At 58.8% G+C, this 17,059-nt stretch overlaps 5 protein-coding genes across 5 annotated transcripts; 1 reads left to right on the top strand and 4 right to left on the bottom strand.

The window, feature by feature from the left end:
* Nucleotides 1–211: 211 nt before the first annotated feature.
* On the bottom strand, nucleotides 212–1,952 carry FA10DRAFT_256487 (MFS general substrate transporter; the record flags this gene model as incomplete). Its single annotated transcript, XM_025519808.1, has 2 exons — nucleotides 905–1,952; nucleotides 212–831 (listed from the first exon to the last, which is right to left on the bottom strand). Exons 1-2 carry the CDS (start codon nucleotides 1,929–1,931, stop codon nucleotides 212–214), a joined length of 1,647 nt encoding a protein of 548 aa, XP_025374350.1. The 5' UTR covers nucleotides 1,932–1,952.
* Nucleotides 1,953–2,317: 365 nt separating this feature from the next.
* FA10DRAFT_269755 (hypothetical protein) lies at nucleotides 2,318–4,085 on the bottom strand. The gene is made up of 3 exons (XM_025522868.1): nucleotides 3,844–4,085; nucleotides 2,776–3,744; nucleotides 2,318–2,686 (listed from the first exon to the last, which is right to left on the bottom strand). The coding sequence occupies exons 2-3, from the start codon at nucleotides 3,696–3,698 to the stop codon at nucleotides 2,587–2,589; spliced, it is 1,023 nt and encodes a 340-aa protein (XP_025374349.1). The 5' UTR covers nucleotides 3,699–3,744; nucleotides 3,844–4,085; the 3' UTR covers nucleotides 2,318–2,586.
* Nucleotides 3,775–10,913, top strand: FA10DRAFT_196216 (hypothetical protein). Its single transcript, XM_025518408.1, has 4 exons — nucleotides 3,775–4,085; nucleotides 4,526–8,578; nucleotides 8,630–10,266; nucleotides 10,331–10,913. The coding sequence occupies exons 1-4, from the start codon at nucleotides 4,028–4,030 to the stop codon at nucleotides 10,604–10,606; spliced, it is 6,024 nt and encodes a 2,007-aa protein (XP_025374348.1). The 5' UTR covers nucleotides 3,775–4,027; the 3' UTR covers nucleotides 10,607–10,913.
* On the bottom strand, nucleotides 10,914–13,497 carry FA10DRAFT_262899 (hypothetical protein; the record flags this gene model as incomplete). The annotated part of the gene is made up of 2 exons (XM_025520158.1): nucleotides 10,914–10,943; nucleotides 10,984–13,497. 2 exons carry the CDS (start codon nucleotides 13,495–13,497, stop codon nucleotides 10,914–10,916), a joined length of 2,544 nt encoding a protein of 847 aa, XP_025374347.1.
* A 619-nt stretch (nucleotides 13,498–14,116) lies between these two features.
* On the bottom strand, nucleotides 14,117–15,855 carry FA10DRAFT_235069 (hypothetical protein; the record flags this gene model as incomplete). Its single annotated transcript, XM_025519017.1, has 3 exons — nucleotides 14,117–14,389; nucleotides 14,457–15,653; nucleotides 15,730–15,855. 3 exons carry the CDS (start codon nucleotides 15,853–15,855, stop codon nucleotides 14,117–14,119), a joined length of 1,596 nt encoding a protein of 531 aa, XP_025374346.1.
* Between the last annotated feature and the right edge of the window lie 1,204 nt (nucleotides 15,856–17,059).

The following is a 17,059-nucleotide window of genomic DNA, read 5'->3' as shown; positions in this document are numbered from 1 at the left end:
ATTAGGCGCTTCCTGTACCCGTGGGGCGTCCTCAACCTTGGTGCGGTGGTTGACTTGAGGGAGCCTCTGCAACTGTGCTTCTTGCCACTGCTCAGTCTTCACTCATTTAATCGGATGAAATAGGCCATCTGTTGGTGACGAGAAGAGAAAAAGGTACAAAAGACGGATACAGAGAGAGCAATCAAGAGGACGGGGAGGAAGCGGAGGGCCTTCACGCATGCTGCTGCTGCTTGATGCTGAACCGCTCACGAAGACTCTTTCCAAAGAGGAAGAGCGTAGGCACAGAGAGCAGCCAGAGACCCGCAACGATGCCGCCCTCGGCGCCAAAGACGACGAGGCTGCCGTCCCTCTCGGCCCAGATGGTCTCAAAGTAAGGCACGGCAAAGCCACCGAGCACCCTGGCCTGGTTGACGAGAGCCGAGATCTCGCCCTCTCGGCCCGGAAAGTCGAGCGAAGACTTGGCGAGGACGGCGACGACCATGATGAGCGTGCCAACCTCGACGAGGCCCCAGCCAAAGATGACACCGGCGAGGCTCTCCTTGTGCAGGTTGGCCCATCCAAAGAGGCACATGCCGATGACGTACAGCACGATGCCGGGAATGGTGGGCAGAAGCAGATCCTCGGACTCGAGAACGCCGTGGTTGCGCCGCAGCGAGATGCGTGTGGAAATCTGAGCGAGGAAGCGAGCGAGGACCTCGCCGATGAGAGCTCCAACGATGGGCGTCAGGTACATTGTCGAGACGAGATCCTCCTTGAGTCCGAAGCCGATGGGTTTTGGCGTGGCTAGGAACACCGGGTTCGTAACATTAATACCAATCGTGAAGCCGAAAGCTGTAAGAGGTAAATGAAGCACCACGTCCTCCAACGGTCAGCTACGGAGATGGAGGGAGCTTCCGAGGAAAACACTGACCAAACATGATGAGGATGAGGGGCAGGAAAAAGTGCGGTCGCCAGAGAACGTCGAGGAAGTCCTTGATCGACTGCAGGAACGGGGTCCGGTGCTTGCGAAGTCTCCATCCAACCACACCAACGAGCTTCTCGATGCGGTGGCGCAGGCCCTTGGACTGTCCTTCCTTGAGCTGCTGCAGCCTCTGGTGACCGAGGTGGCGATCGTACATGGTCTCGTCCAAGAGGAATGCGATGAGGAGCACGACGACGAGGCCGTACAGTGCGCCTGCTCCGTATGCCCACCGCCAGCTCTGCCGCGCGCAGAGGTAGCCGAACAGCCAGGGGCTCATGAAGGGCGAGACGATGTAGAAGAGCGTCCAGAGGGCGATTGCGCGGTTCTGACGGTGGACGGGGTAGATGTCGGTGGCGACGTAGAGGCCCGTGACCTGTGGCGCCGTCGAGAAAAAGGCCTGGAGGCAGCGCATCCCTGCGAACGTCGCCAGATTCTGCGAAAAGGTGCACCCGACCATAAATGCCACGCCAAAGACCTGCGACCAGAACATGACGGGTAGACGGCCAAAGCGCCTGGCGAGAATGACGGCCAAGATGCCGCCGGGCCCTAGCAGGAAGATGGACCAGTTGGATGTGAGATTGTTGATGTTGTTTGGCGTCGTCTCAAACTGCTTTGCGAGGTTGAAGAGGGAAGCGATACCAACGCCCGAGGAAAAGTCGGGCACGAAGGCGGCGAGCGCGGCCACGATGAGCGTGAGTCGCTTCTTGCCCTCGCTCCACGACTGCGGGTCGTCTTCGCCCATCGGCTGAGGCCAGAGGACATACTTGCCGTCGTCGGACAGCTTGAGTGACTTGGCGATCTCATCGCCAAACTCCTGGCGGGCCTCCTCGGGGTCAAGGATGAAGCGACCATCGCGCTTCTCAAAGTGTTGATGCTCCCGCGCGGCACGTTCCAATCTTTCTGACGTGAGGACGGGCAGACCGTCAGTCGTAGCCGACAGAGACGGCGAGTCGTGCTTCTCAAGGTCCATCTTTTTGTTCGTCTGGGAGAGGAATAGGGAGAGAAGAGGGGAGCGGGGGGGCGGGAGAATGGGAGTCCCTAGCTATGTCATCCCTCTCACACTCTCACAACCCCGTACAACGCGTTTATATGGCCGCCGGGTCAAAGCGTCTATTAGCTCAGACCAGTAAAAAGGCGCCTGATTCGGTAGATACAAGTTGACAGTCCGCAGGAACATGGAGAGCGAGCGCACGACAGGCACAGGAGGTGCTTTTTTTTTTTCCTTGAAGCCACGATTTGTGGCCACTGTGATCAATTTCATAGTGCGGGGAACCCCACACCATCAGTCCACCTGCCTGGCGGCTCTCTGGTGGGGTGCCGGCGACGACGCGATTGCATACCCCCCCCCCCCCCCTTCCCCCACCTTTTATTTCTTAATTTCCTCCTCTCCTGCGTCCTTTCGCCGACGGGAAGCTTCACTCGTCCGAGTGAAAAAGAAATTGTCGCCCAGCTCGATCCAGGCTCAGGCAAATAGACCCTTTTGCTCCCTTTTGCTCGCCTCTTGCTCCTCTAGTTGGCTCCGCGACCTCCGATGGGCTCCACCTGAGCTCCGATCGGGCGGCTCTTCGTTGTTGTTTGGGAGGCTGTGGGGAGGAATCGACTGCGTTTCCCCCTCCAGGGCCTTGCTACGGCCGAGTCAGAGGCCCATCAGCATGCAGCTGCCTTTTCGTCCTCAGGGCCAGTGCATACTGGTACTCGTCGTTGGGTACATCCGCCATTTCCAGCCTGGGTGCCCTGAATCTGCTCAGCTCTCGGCGTCTCCGCAAAAAAAAAAAAAAGGCCAGGCTCGCGCACATCTCTCTCACTCTACTCACCGCTCGAGGAGCTCCTTGATGCTCTCGACCTCGTCCATACCCGGGCGCACCTTGGCCTCCCTGTCCTGTTTCTTATCCGGCCGAGCGGTGTGGCCTGTGGCAAGCCGGCAGCAGAGAAGCGCAGCCACGTTTGCATTGTCATCGGCTGACCCTGGCGGTGGCGTGAAGCCATATCGCTCATCCGTCTTGACGGTAATTGCATGCCACTGCAGCGCCTTGATGCGCCGCACCATCTCCCCAACATCGTCTTCTTGGCCCTCAAAGCAGAGGAAGCCTGGGTAGCCCGACTTGACGAGGCCCCACACGTCGAGCTCCGCGCACCAGCTGGCCATGTCCCGCTTCTTGGAGGGTGCCTTGAGGTGATGAGTCCAGAAGATGACTCGGGCCATGCGAACCTCGTCTGTGACTCGCTGCTGCTTGTCGTTGACCTGACCACTCTTTTGCTTGACTTCCTCCACCTCCGCCTCCGCCTCCGCCTCCTGCTTCTCAGCATCTTTGGCTGTCTCGACCAGCTCAGGGTGATCAGAGAGGTAGGACTGCACAGCGGTGAAGCTATCAAAGACGACATTGTCGAAGCCCTCTTCCCTGGCCTCTCGCTCGTGTGTAGCGAGGACTGCCTTGAGCTGCTCCAGCGACGAGCGACCCAAATCGGGTGCCGTGAGATACATTCGCACGCCTGCAGCTTCATCGCCCTTGAGCTGCGGAAACTCGACGATGAGCCAGAGTTCAGGCTGTGAATGAAGCCGGAGCCCAAACTCTATGGCGCTTCCATCATCTTCGAGGCCGTCCTCCTCGACGACAGCTCGTGCCATCCTAGCAGCGTCTTCCTCGAACCCGCGCCACACAAACTCGTCCTCGCCGACTGAGGCCCGGAGCAGCCGCACCTCGTCGAGTTGCTGCTGCCTCCTCTGCTCCGCCGTCATTGCATGGTCGCCTGCCTCTTCTTCCCAATGCAAAGGCGGTGCGCACCTGCAGATGACAATATTTTTTTAGACTGCCGCACGTGTTTGATTTAGTGGACGGTGGTTGGGCCTCCATCTCCATCGCATCCCTCCTTTGACGACTCACGACTAGGCAGACAAGCGGGGCACTAGCATCAGCAGCAGTGTGGTCAGCACCCACTCTGTAGTGTAGGTCGTCTGGCTTGAGTCCGGCTCGCTCATCTGGAGGGACCCAACCAGGCGGTGCCCCCTGCGCAGACACAAATAACGACCACCCATCCGTCGCCGAAGAGACGAGGGGCTTGACCGAAATGGCGACGGAACTCATCAAGTACCTCGTTGACGAGGTCACGTCCGACGGACTTGGAGGTGAGTCGCATCCTGGATGACAAAAGACGATGGTTGCCGCCGGGCCTAGCGCCAATTCAACCGCCGAAGTTGGTGTTGATCTGCTAGTTGTGTGTGTGGTCTGTGCGAATCGAGGGTGCGAGGGTGTTGGTTCGAGTGCCGTCGACGGAGCCACCTTAAAAATTTGGGTACGCGTAAAAGGTGGCTCGGCGGTCGGTGCGTTCTGCGCTCGCATATGTCGCATCTGGACTGTCACAGGATGCTGCTGGGCAGGCATGTCTATCACTGCATAGCCACCGCATGCCTGAGGCATCGTAGGGGCGGAATGGTGGCCGAAAGAAGGGAATGCAACGAAAGCTTTCGTGATGAGAACGCGGAGGCGACAGGAAAAAAAAAAGACGCGTCAGGATAATGATGGTGTTGGGTGGGGTTGGCTGACTGACGGTGTCTTAACACGACAGGCTCATCAATCGCCAGAATCGATGGCTTTCTCGACTCATACAGCGGGACCGAGGCTGGACCCGGTCAAGTCATAGACGAATCCCTTCGACGCTACCTCGTGGCCAGCCTCCTGCACCAACCCGACATGGTCGCCGGCAAATTTAGGGCGCGGTCCGGCGCCTCTTCTCTCAAGTCAGTCAAGGGCAAGGCCAAGAAGAGGCAGCAGTCCGAAGATGATGACGAAGACGAAGACGAAGAGGGGCCCAAAGGAGCCCAGAAGAAAGTGACAAAGGCCTACGACACAAAGAAGCTATCAGAGGGCGATGTGATGGACACCGTCGCGACCGACGACGAAGCCAAGGTTCTTGGTGTCGACGCAATGGTTGAACGCTACGGCGATGATTTCCGCATCGCCCTTGACGGCACCAAACTCAAGGAGCACCTTCTCGGCAATGCGTCGGTTCTCACGACGCCGATGTACTACTCCTACCTCCTCCTTCTCAAGAGCCGGGGTGAAGGAGTGACGTTCCCAGAGCTGGGCGAGGCACTCAATTACAATGCGGCCACCGTCTTCTGGGTTGGTCAAGTCCTGCAGAGCAACGACCTCGCTTACAAGATCCGCGATCATGTCGGCAAGACCCTCGTCAGCAGACTAATTTCGAAAAAGTATGCCCACCTTTGCCCAAAGTACAACGCCTCGGAACGGTACAATGCGCGGATGGCTGAAGGACAGTCGGCCGCTTTCGCCGGTCTTGAGCTACCGAGCGAGACAGACACGGCAAACCCGCAGGAAATGTCTCCGGCCGCCATCGACTCTCTCATGGCTGGCTCAAAGGGCGCGTCGGCATTGACGTCATCCGAGGGCGACACTCACGTCAACGGAGAGGATGAAGCTGGGCAGAAAGGCAAGGAGGACCAGACAAAAGCCGATGACAGCGAATACATGACGACGCTTCGAGGGATGCTGGCTTACCCTCCCGTGGACCCAGATGAATGCAAGGCGCTCCTCTCCGATCGAACTGTCATTCGGCTTCGAGTGATGAGGCTCCTCATGGCCTCGCGCAATCACTCGACGGTGCTGCACGATCTGGTCGTGCGCGTGGGCGTGTCCAGTGCGCAGAAAAATGAGCGCAAGATCTTCAATTCCATTATCAAAGCCATGGAAGACGATGGCCACATTGAGCGCTTCGACATGCGGAGGACCAAGGGCATGGGTCTCGAGGAGAAGTACGAGCGATGCATCAGAGCGACGGCAAAGGGCACGGAGTACGCCGAGGTCGCCTTTGCACCCCCAGCGGAGCGCGAGGCGATGCAGCTCAAAGAGACAATGACGAAGGAGCTCGACTCGTCGGTCAGCCGGCTCGTGGCAGAGACGACGGTGGAGCGGCAGATTCTCGAGTTTGTAGCAAAGACTGGATCCACAGGCGCCCTCATCGATCAGACTACGACGGCGCTGGGAGGCGACTTGCAGCGGCGCAGGCTTGTAGAGTCCCTCCTCAAGGACGCTCGTCTCAACAACGGCGCCTATGAGGACTTGGCGATCGCCACATCGCTGGAGCAGGACAGGAGAACGCGACAAAGTCGTTACTGGTCGGGTGTCTCGAACCCGGTTGACAGCCAGAGCGGTCGGCCTAACCTCAAGTCACTTGACAAGTGGATCGATCTGCCGGGAGAGCAAGAGTATCCAACAAGCAAGTACTGGAAGGCTGCTATGAGTGGTTCAAGTGGTCAAAGCGCTGGGAGTGCGAACAAGAGGCAGAAGGTTGGGCTAGACGGAAAGCCGCCGAAGAAAGGAAGACCGACGCGGGAAGAGGCAGCCAGAAAACTGCAATTGAAGGAAATGGAGCGTGCGAATAGTCAACAGGAGCACAACGAAGAGGCGCAAGGTACGGAGAATGGCCGTGCGGCGCCTCCTGCCGAACCCTCGACGGCACCGACCCCTGCCACCACCGCTCAAGAAGACCGTCCTGAAGAGACCTCAGTGGCTGACGATGATATCTTTGCAACGGGCCTCGGCGGGTCCCTCGCATCGGAGACTGCAACCAAGAAGCTGGGCGCGATGTCTCCAACGCCGTCTAAAGCGCCGAAGGATGTCTTGTCCGACTCTTTCCGAAAGAACCGAACCGTCGTCATGAAGGTTCAGATGCTCGAAGACTTCTTCCAGGAGTTTGGCATCGTCGAGTCGATGGCGATGCAGAAACAGTACGTCGACTTCGTGCAGGGAAAGACTGGATCCCAGGAAGCATCGGCTCCGTACCTGATGGATCGCAAGCTCCGCGACAAGCTACTCGGCGAGTTGTCGAAGCAAGGCAAGGTCAAGACGACGAGGGTGGCCAGCGATACGGGTGTGCCGGGCGGAGCAAAACGGCAGCGGATCCTGCACTGGAGATCGGACTTGGACCTAGCGAGGGTGGCTGAGTTTTCCCGAGCGGTGCAAGAGGGAAGAGAGGGCTTCCAGTTCAGCCAGCGAACGTTCGGACAGCGTCACGCTGCCACGACGGTGCCAGAGGGTCACGTCGATGTTCCCACCCAGTTCTACAGCCGCGCGGGCCGGTGGGTCGATTTCAGTGCGCCATCGCTCGACGACCTCGTCAGCAAGCCTCAGTATCGCAAGCAGCTGGTGAGCAACGCCATCTGCAGAGAACGGTACGCGGGGCGCATCGTCGGCTCTGCAGCCAGGCTCCAATACCTTCACACCGTCATCATCGGGCTGCTCTTGGATGGTACGAACGAGTACAGAAAGGAGCGCAACATTCTGGACACGACCTGGTTCTGGACCGAGGCAGACCTGCGTCTATACCTCAAGCTCGCACCTGTACCTATGAATGAAGCGCTCTTGGAAGCAAGCCAGGACGACGCCAGGCGCAGACTTCCGCTAAAAATGCAAGACGAAGAAATCGGGCGTGCGCTCGAGCTTGGATCGCATGGCGCAGGAGGGTTGACCATGATCAGGCCGATGCTGCGCGCCCTCGATATACTGGGGCTCGCCAAGCCAGTCCGACGAGCTCTTGCAGGGGGCTATGAGGATTGCAGCTGGTATGATGAGACGACGCTGGTGCGCTTCGAGCTGGAGCCTCGACACTGCGGAATCGAGCCAAGCGATCTATCGCTGAAGCAGCTCGCAAAGCCAATGGTCCTCCGCTCGCTCGAGGATGCCGACGCATTCTGGGCCGCCATCGAAAAGGCCAGCCAGCCGGCATCCCCCGCGCAGATCTTGCCTGCAGCCGTCGACGAGGACCCGGTCTCTCTGCTAGGACAGAGGAGGCAGGTGTGGGATGCCGTCTTCAAGAACAAGTCGAGCTGGTTCGATGGCAAGAACATCCTGGGCTCTCAGAAGCTTTTCCTGCAAATGGCGCAGGAGCTAGGCATCACGGTGGAATCCCTCAAGAATGACGACTTGATGGACAAACTCAGCTATGCATCGCTTGTACCCGTCCGACTTGTCGTGCGCTTCTACGAACGCGAGTTCAGTGTCAGCGTAGACAAGCGGAGACGAAGCCGACAAGTCGGCTCAGAGGGCCGGCCGAACCGGGCCCTTGCCGCTGGCCAGGTTTTCTTTGGACCGATGACGAAGATACAGGCCGCAAGGGCCAAGACCAAGGAGAAGCGGGCGCGGCAGGACCGGAGACGTCAGTGGGACAATCGGCTGCAGGAGCTCCTCGATCAGCGCGGCTTCTCAGCGGAGCAAAAGGACGTCCTGGCAGACTCGCTCGCCAAGACGAGAAAGATTTTTGTGCAGAGGCCAGAGGCGACAAAGGGGCTGGACGTTCTCGAGGAGAGCCTCAATGTGGTGGAGGAGGTGCTCTACCCAGGCATCTGGGGTCCAAAGGGGCGGAAGAGCAAGCGTGGTGAGACGGAGGACAACGAAGGGGACGAAGAGGATGGTGGTCATGAAGAGGACGAGGGAGCCGAAGAAGATGAGGCGGATCAAGGCTTGCTCGCCGTCAACGTCCAGCGACAAGGTAAAAGGCACATGTTCGAATGGAACGCGGCGAGGGACGAGCTGCTGCGAGACGCATGCGTAATTCTTCGGGCGCGCGACAAGGAGAGGAGCAGCCACAGCCTCGGTTTCGGTTTTGGCCATGGCAAGATTGTTCAGAACTGGTCAGCGCTGCAGCAGCTCTTTCCGGACGCCCGCGGTCAGACTCTCATTGAACGGTTCAAGCGGCTGCAGAGCGACCTGGGCGAGGAGGCCTACCTTGCCCAGCTCGAAGCAGAGTGGACGCAGATCTGGAAGGCACACCGTGGCACCGCACTCCTGCCAGACGAAGATCCGGCGCACGCAACAAGGGGCTTTGAGCTCAAACGGCACGTCGAATTTCTGCGCGAGAACATTGACAAGATCGAAGTGACAAACACGGTCGAAAGTTCGTCGGGCGAGCCGTTGCCGTTGGACATTGCTTCTGTGGCAGAGGACTGGGACTGGGAAAGGCCGCCCGCCTGGATTATGGAGGGCAAGTCGGGAGGTAGCAGCGGAGTGGGAAATGCTTCCTTGGTCAATACTGCCCACGCAGAGTGGACCGCTGGAACATGGGCCCTGTCGATGGCCCCGTCCAAGGTCGTTAATGGCTCGAAAATCCTGGCGGGAGGAGCCAACGAACGCCAGTCGAGGTTGGCAGAGGCACTTGTCAAGTCTTTGCTCGTCACTGGGACAGAGGACAATGGCGACGAGTGGAACGAGGGCTTAGCAGTCAAGCTGTGCGACTATGTCGGTGAGGATATCGTCGATCGAGCGGTGACGAGGCTACTGCGTCGAGGTATCGTGAAGAAGAAGCAGTCGATCGACGAGGGTAGACGCTTGCCTGGACGAAACTTTGCCTTCGTGGAGGAGCTCGAGATCTTGCTGCTGCACGAAATTGCGAGCGGGAACGGGAGCGGAAGTGGCGGCAGCAACAGCAGAAGGCTGATGGAAGAGATCAGAATGCACGCGGACCTTGCAAAGAGGGCGCGGGAAAAGGCGCACAAGAAGGAGATGGTGGCGAGCATCTTTCGAAATGCCGACGACACGGAGGCTGCACTAGCCGTGACGCTGCTGAGCCAGAGCAACAGTCAAGGCGATGTGAGGGCGGAATGGGACCTCAAGCCGCTCAAACAGATGCGCGACAGTCGCATGGTCAACGGTCGGAGGATGGAGGACTTTGAGCTCGAATTTGGCATCGAGGTAATCGGCCTCAAGGTGGACGACGGGCCAGTGATGGAGAAGATGCGCCACTTTGTCGAGGTGGAGAGCGTATCTCGGGAGGAACAGCACGTCTCTGCGCCCAGCTCTGTCTCGCTCGAAGAGGCATTTAGCTCGCTGATGGCCAGTCTCGACGATGACGACAGAGAGCTCCAGAAAGCCCTCATTAAATCCAAGGCCGGACTCGTCGAAGCCAATGCCGAAGGGCTGACAGCGGACCAATTGTTCGCCTGCATCGATTCCCAAGACCTCGCCTCGGGCTCATCCTCATGGGATCAGACGCGGCTACTAGAGCGCGTCGTGGACTGCTTGACGTCAAAGAATGATGCCGAGAGGCTGCAAATGGCCTTCTGGACCGGCTTTGACGAACCGAGGCTCGTCTGGTCGAAATTCGTCACGGCGTGGTGCCTACCATGCGATTGGCCTTCTCCACCTGCCAACGAGGACATGGAAGAAGAGGGGCCACGTTACCATTTTCCACGACTTTGGAAGGACGTGCATGGCAAGGTCGTCATGCGTGTGTGGAAGCGATGCGTCAAGCTCGTTGCGCTCCACTGTCTGGTTCGACCCGGTATCACTAGGGTGAGCTGTCTATACCCTACTCTTCTTCATTAACAACAACTGATGAAGCTCGCTTCTTTCTCAGGCACACCTTATTTCGACACTCGCTCCGCTGATGGATCGGCGAGAAGTCGTCAGGCTGTTGGAGGTCGTCTGCAAGATTGGTCTCGTCAGCGCCAGGCCCTGCCTATTGACGACCAGCGAAGAGCATGGCGAGGTTCAAGCCTGGCAGGACGACAAGGTATGTTACATTCCGCTCCTCCAGCCTGAGCACGACGATGAGGACGAAGAAGAAGAAGAGGAAGAGAGAGAGGCCGACACCAAGACGAGGATCCCTTGGTACGCCTATGCAACTCTCTGAGATTGCGATACATGTATTATACTTTTACCCCGTCTTCTCATCTGTAGTAGTATTACAATTGCGGAGTGACCACCGGTCGGTCCTTTTCCAGCACTGTCGAAGCCAGCTTGAACTTTGTCGCGGCCTGTCCCTCAACGCAGTAAGCTAAGATGCCCACGTCAAAGGCCAAGGGCTGTTGATTTTGTTCTTGATCGATTGGGTTGGATCGAGCAAGGCCCAGGATGGGTCCGAGACGCTTGACGAGCCGGCGCATCGACCTTGGCCGGCGCACGACATCTCTCGGATGCAGACCATGCAAAAAGTGAGCCTATTGAGCTCCCGTCAGTGAGATGCGGTTCTTTCATGAGAAATGGCAATATGGGTCGAATGAGACTCACTGCATCCTTTCCCGAAGCGAGCAAGACAATGGGGCCCTGGCCCGCTGCCTCTGCCTCTGCGTGGTTCGAGGAGGCGTCGCCCACGAGCAGCGCAAAGACGTACGAGTATTCGACGTCCTTGGCATCCTCCTCTGCGCAGCTTGGGCAGAAGCCAAAGTGCACCTCGAGCCGCTTCTGGCAGATGCCGCACTTGACCTGGACCCAGGCCAAGAGGCGCTGCTCGACGTCGCCGTTACCTTCAGAAGAGACGGGACGAGGAGGAGGGGACTGGACCGAGGGTCGGGTCTCGATGATGCGGACTCGGCAGTGAAAGAGCTTAGCTTGGCCTGGCCGCAGCTTCAGGCGTCGCAGGTCGGACAGCGGTCGAAGAGGCAGCGTCGAGACGTCGTCGAGGAGCGTCGTCGGCGCTAGTCTGGCCTCTCTTGTCGGACAAGGCTCCACCTCTTGTGATGCTTGCTCCTTCTCATAGTCTTCTTCCTCAACATCGTCCTGCGGCGCGGCGTCCTCGGGCGATTCATTCGCTGTCAGTGGCTGCAGCACACGCTGTTGACCTGGAGGAGGAATCGTGGGGGAAGGCGGAGTCGGTCGTGCTGGCGAGCTGATTGGTACCTTGACGATAGCTTTTTTCTCCTGACTTGCTCGTGCAATCTCCTTGACAAACTCATCTTCGTCAAAGTCGAATGCTTCCGGCGACGAGAATCTCGTCGAGACCGACGACGTCGATGATGAAGACGATGACGATCGGCCACGCTTGCCTGACTTTGCTCGTTGTTCCTCTTCTTGCTTCTTGGCAATCACCTCCTTGACCTTTGCAATCTCTTCGAGGTAGCGTCGCTTGCGCTCCTCGATCTCTTTTCTGCACCCTTCGTCAACGACCTCGACAACGCAGAGCGACCGTTCACTGCCCCGGCCCCTGCTTCCCCCGATGCCAGCGCAGAGGAAGCCGTTCTCGGCCTGCCGCTTCGGACGGACATTCTTCATCCTCACAATCTGCCCCACTCCAACCAGGCCCGCCACAGCCATCTGCTCGTCCCAGAGGGCCACTTGGAGCACGCGTCCCCGTCCATCGTCGCCGTGAATGTCCTTTTCGATTGTGACACACTCGTCGCGCGAGACCACACCCAGATGCACGTCGTTTCGGTAGAGGTACAAGGGATGGGCCGTGTAGTCCGTAACGTAGATTGTCGGCGGGGAGCGAGGCCCTGCGGCGTCCCAGACCTTGACGACCTCGACGATGGCATCAAAGAAGATGTTTGGCTCCACCTCTTCGAGCCTGATGAGCTGTCGGCCGGGCCTTGAAGTCATCATTGCGTTGGTCGAGGTTGTCGCCAGCGACCCAAGCGCAGCACCGGCCACACCGGCCGCGCCCGCCGCCTGGTCCCGCGCATAGATCCTGGCCAGTCTGACGAGCTCATCGCTTTCCTCGGCGGTGAGCGAGCCGCGCGGAGCTGTTTGAACATTCTTGTTGACATCGACGAGGGCCCACTGGAAGCCCTTGAAGCCGGTACCCTGGACCGTGGACTGGAAGCGGTTGAGCTTGATGGCGCTGCGCAGGCACAGAATCTGGCCCGGTCTGCACTTGGGCAGATCCTCCTCGGTGGCTGAGAAGAGATTGAAGGAGACCGAGTGGGTGCCTTCTCTGTCGTCCACGTCGCACAGGGCCACACTCAGAGACCAGTCCCTCGACCCGCCGAGCGCACGACGGGCGACTCGATCGGTGCGCACAACACCCATGACGCATATGTTCTTGTTGATGGCCCTGTCATCAAGCTCCGAGATGGGCGTGTAGAGCTTCCCTCCTAGCAAGCGCGGGCCGGCATAGACGAGCGTATGGGCTGCCGTCGGAGATCTGTCCCATGTCGGTCTCGATCTTCTGCTGCTGCTGCTGCTGCTGCTCTCGCCAGTCGGCGGCATGGGCGTTCGCATCCACTCTGGCGTCGCTGATACGGTGCTCGACGGGCTCATGCTGCCGTTGCTGCTGCTGCTACTGCTTCCTTGTGAATAGGCGCGAGTGGCACTCTCCCGGACCGGCACCGGAGGCGGGCCCATGGCGGTCTTTTCCTTGCCCTTGCCCTTCCTCGGCCGCCTCTCTACGTGCCCGGCACACGCATCGAGGTAGGGCGCGGACGCATAGGCTGCATCGATCAGTTTGAGCGTCAGGTTGCCCTGGTCGTAGACGATCGTAGCCCTGTCCGTGTCGCCAACGATGCGCGCGCCAAAGCCAGAGAGCAGCATCGCCTTCTCCCCCTCGAGCAGGCCCTCGAGCGTCTCGACCAGCCCGGGCGCCGTCGTTGGCGCGCCATCGACGAAGCGAACAGTGAAGGGCAAATGGCTGTCCATGGGATGCGCTACGCAGTCCAGGAAGGCCTCTTTGCTCGCCAAGAAACCCACGGAGGCCCTGACGAGCCTGCGGACATGCAAGCAGGCATTGGAGCCGCGGCCCTGACGGATACGCTCGCACCACTGCGTCGTCATGGCCAGCTTTCCCAGCTTCATCTCGTCCTCGTCGCTCATTGTGGCCAACGCACTTCTCCGCTGCTTCTTGCGGCTCGGCTCCCCTGCTCCTGCGCCACTGCCATTGCGTCCGGGTGCGACACTGCCACTGCCACTACCATGGCCATGCTGCTGCTGCTGCTGCTGCTGCTGCTGTTGCTGCGGGTGAGGAAGATGATGCCCACCTGCACCGGGCGTCCTGGACTTGCTCTTCTTACGGGCCATCCCGCCACGTCAACGATGAAAGAGACACACGCCGACACGCGCGCAAATCGTGTGCCTGCCTGCCTTTGGCTGGTGTTGGTCTTCGCGTCGAGCGCGTTCGTTGCGGACGCGCGCGTGCTCTCGCCTTAGATTAAATGCTCGTTCGCTCTTTTAGAGCTCACCGCGCGCCTCTCTCTCACAGCAGCGTCAATCTGTTCTCTACATTCGTGAGGAGAATTGCATTTGCTGATCGTAACAATGACCATTGATGACTAATCCTGGACTGAGATGCAGTCCCCTTTTCGTGACACAAAAGATAAAGAAAGAAAAAGAAGAAAAAGAAGGAGAACCCAAACGTGATAAGAAGAGTAGTGATGATGAGATGCGACGTAACATTAAACAGAAAAGAAATACAAGCCAAAGTTGGCCCACTCGATCAGTCGGCGCTGACGATGCCGGCAATGGCGGCCGACGAGAGGGTGACGAGAATGCCCGTGAGCAGGGCCGAGGGGGCAAGCTTGACAATGTCGGCGGCGCGCTTGGGCGCAATGGCCGAAAGGACACCAATGTTGATGCCGACCGAGCTGATGTTGCCAAAGCCGCAGAGGGCGTAGGATGCAATCTTGAAGGCGCGCGGCGACAGGAAGTTGGGGTCCGCATCCATGGCATCGTGCAGGTCTTTATAGGCGACAAATTCGTTGGCAACAATCTATGGCAGCAGTCGAGTCAGCAATCTGTAATCTATCGCGAGCTGCAGGAGCTGAGAATGGCCTTACCTTGGTAGCAATCAGCTTGGCCACCTTGAGCGTGTCCTGGCCAGGCACGCCGAGCATGAACGTAAGTGGGTAGAGAACGTGGCCGAAGATGACCTGCAGCGTGAGGGGGCCGCCGTTGTTCTCGGTAATGTACCAGCTCTTTCCGATGTAGGTGAGGAGGCCATTGATGGTGTAGACGGTGCTGAGGAGCACGAGGACATTGCAGAAGATGGCAGCGGCCACGCGAAGACCGAACCAGGCACCGTTGGAGAGGGCGTGGAGGAGGTCGTTGGACTGCTCCTCGGGCGCCTCCTTGCGCTCGACGGTGACCTTGCCCTGCGTCTCGGACTCCTGCGTCTCGGGGTAGATCATCTTGGATGCGGCAATCGAGGCAGGGATGGACATGACCGAAGAGGTGACGAGATCCTTGCCCGGCACGCCGAGCTGGATGTATGCGACGAGAACGGAGCCGGCAATGGCAGCGAAGCCACTGGTGAGCACCTGGTGGAACTCACTCCGGGTGAAGAGACGCGCGTAGGGGCGCACCAACACGCAGTTCTCTCCCTGGCCAATGAAGGGCGAGGCGACGGCGACGACGGCCTCTGCGCCCGAGATGCCAAAAGTAACGTGGAAGAACCAGGCAGCCTTCTTGATGACCCACGTGAGGGCGCCCGTATAGAAGAGGGCGATGCAGAGGGCGACGAAGAAGATGATGCTGGCCAGCGTGTTGACGAAGAAGTAGTGGTTCGCAACAAAGTCTTGGCTCCAGAAGAAGGCTGCGCCACCGACCTGCGCCTGGGTGAGGAGGTCATCTGCGGCCTGAGCGATCCAGTTGAAGAGCGAATAGCCGGCGTCGGTGCGGAAGACAAAGAGGGCAATGATGAACTGGAAGCCGATGCCCAGCACCGTCGTGCGCGCCTTGACAGCCTTGTGGTTGTGCGAGAGGGCAAAGAGGAAGCCGTAGATGAGGAGGAGGCCGACAAGTGAGATTGTGCGCGACGTGTACGTCGACGAGGGTGTCTTGGGCAGGCCGTAGGTGGTGCCAAAGATGAGGACGGCGAGGCTGAACCAGCCGGCGACGAGCTTGCCGCGGTAGGGCAGCATGCTCCATGGCTTGCCCAGGCATGTCATCCAGACAGCGACCAAGACCCGCTTGAAGGGCTTCTGGGGAATGTATTTGGAGTGGTGGAAGAGGATGAGGAGGATGAAGAACCAGGCCTGTATGCGGGAGAGAGGCTGTCAGCAAGGCGTGCAGGAGAGAGGCAGCCGTGAGGCAGAAAGATGATGAACGCACCAGGATTGTCGCAGGAACCCAGCGGTAACGGACAGCAGGATTGATGATGCTGGGAATCCACCAGCCCAAGATGAGGGCAATGAGGCCAAAGTCGCGGACGTAGATGGCGTAAGGCGAGTGGAGCATAGCGCTGAACCGGGAGAAGAGGCGGTTGTGTGCATCTGCCTCGTCGTTGTCCTCGCCGTTCTCTCGCCGCGCCCACTTGGCTGCCTCGAGGTCCACGACCCGCTCGTCTACGTCACTGACATGGTAGTTGTGCTTGTCGTCGGCCGACGAAACAGAGCCTTGCTGTGGGAGGCAAGACGGGTGCACCGGCACAAATCAGGCTCCGTTTCACAGGACGGTCGCCTGATCCAGGCGCGGCGGGTGCACACCACCACCGCTACCATAAGCTTTACTCACAGCGGCAGCTGCTGTCCCCTCTTGAGGAAGCTCTTGCACCTGCGTGCTGGCCTTCTCTTCCACCTCTGGGTTGCGCGACCAGGCGCTCATATTGGCAGGCTGAGGAGGGGTGTAGTCCTTTAGGAAAGGGAAAAGGAAGCCGACGTCAAAGGGCGGACGATGGCCGGGGCGAAACGGACGGAGTGAAAAAAGAGGGAGAGTGGGAAGCAGAGAAGAAGGGCGGAAAAGCTCCTACTTAAATGTCTGCCACTCGAGGGAGCAAGAGAAGAGAGAGATAGAGATACGACCTCGCTTCGTTCCTGCAGGGGTTGGACGGGGTGGCTGGCTGGCTGTATGTATGGCGCTGATACGTGGGGCAGAGCAGCCTCTTTCTTCCTCGCCTCGTCTTCCTGGACGCTATCTTGCTCAACGTCGGAAGTCTCGCCCTTCCTTTCGCCGTTATCGCCTTATTTCCTTCTCTCAGCTGGAAGAATTTTTTTTAACTTCTTGACAAAGTAAACGGACAGTCCGGATCCTCGGTCTCGTCCCACACCGACGCGAAAAGACTATCACAATTGCTTATTGAACGACGGTTTTCTTCAAGTCTATCTTATGAATACTACTCTTGCTACCTACCCTTTCCCTTTTGTTTTTGCACGCGGGGATTGATAGCGCTCCCGCCAGGCACACACATGAGGCTTACTACCGACCTTCAATGCAGACAGACTAATCTTGAAGCCTCCTAGCCTTTTGACGCTTATCGCGCGCGGGCGCGGGGTCCGTCAGCTAGCTCGTTGTACACTTTGCCACAGACGGAGACTCGGTCGACAGGACCACATTGTTAGCACAACCTCTAATCCACACCATGGCCCTCACACACGACACCCCAGCGGAGAGCCAACCGATAAGGGAGTTTGGGCCTTGGCATGGAAAATAGAGACACAATTGA

Source organism: Acaromyces ingoldii (assembly GCF_003144295.1).
Source record: "Acaromyces ingoldii strain MCA 4198 unplaced genomic scaffold FA10scaffold_8, whole genome shotgun sequence".
Taxonomy (NCBI): domain Eukaryota; kingdom Fungi; phylum Basidiomycota; class Exobasidiomycetes; order Exobasidiales; family Cryptobasidiaceae; genus Acaromyces; species Acaromyces ingoldii.
This window is presented reverse-complemented; position numbering and strand designations above follow the sequence as displayed.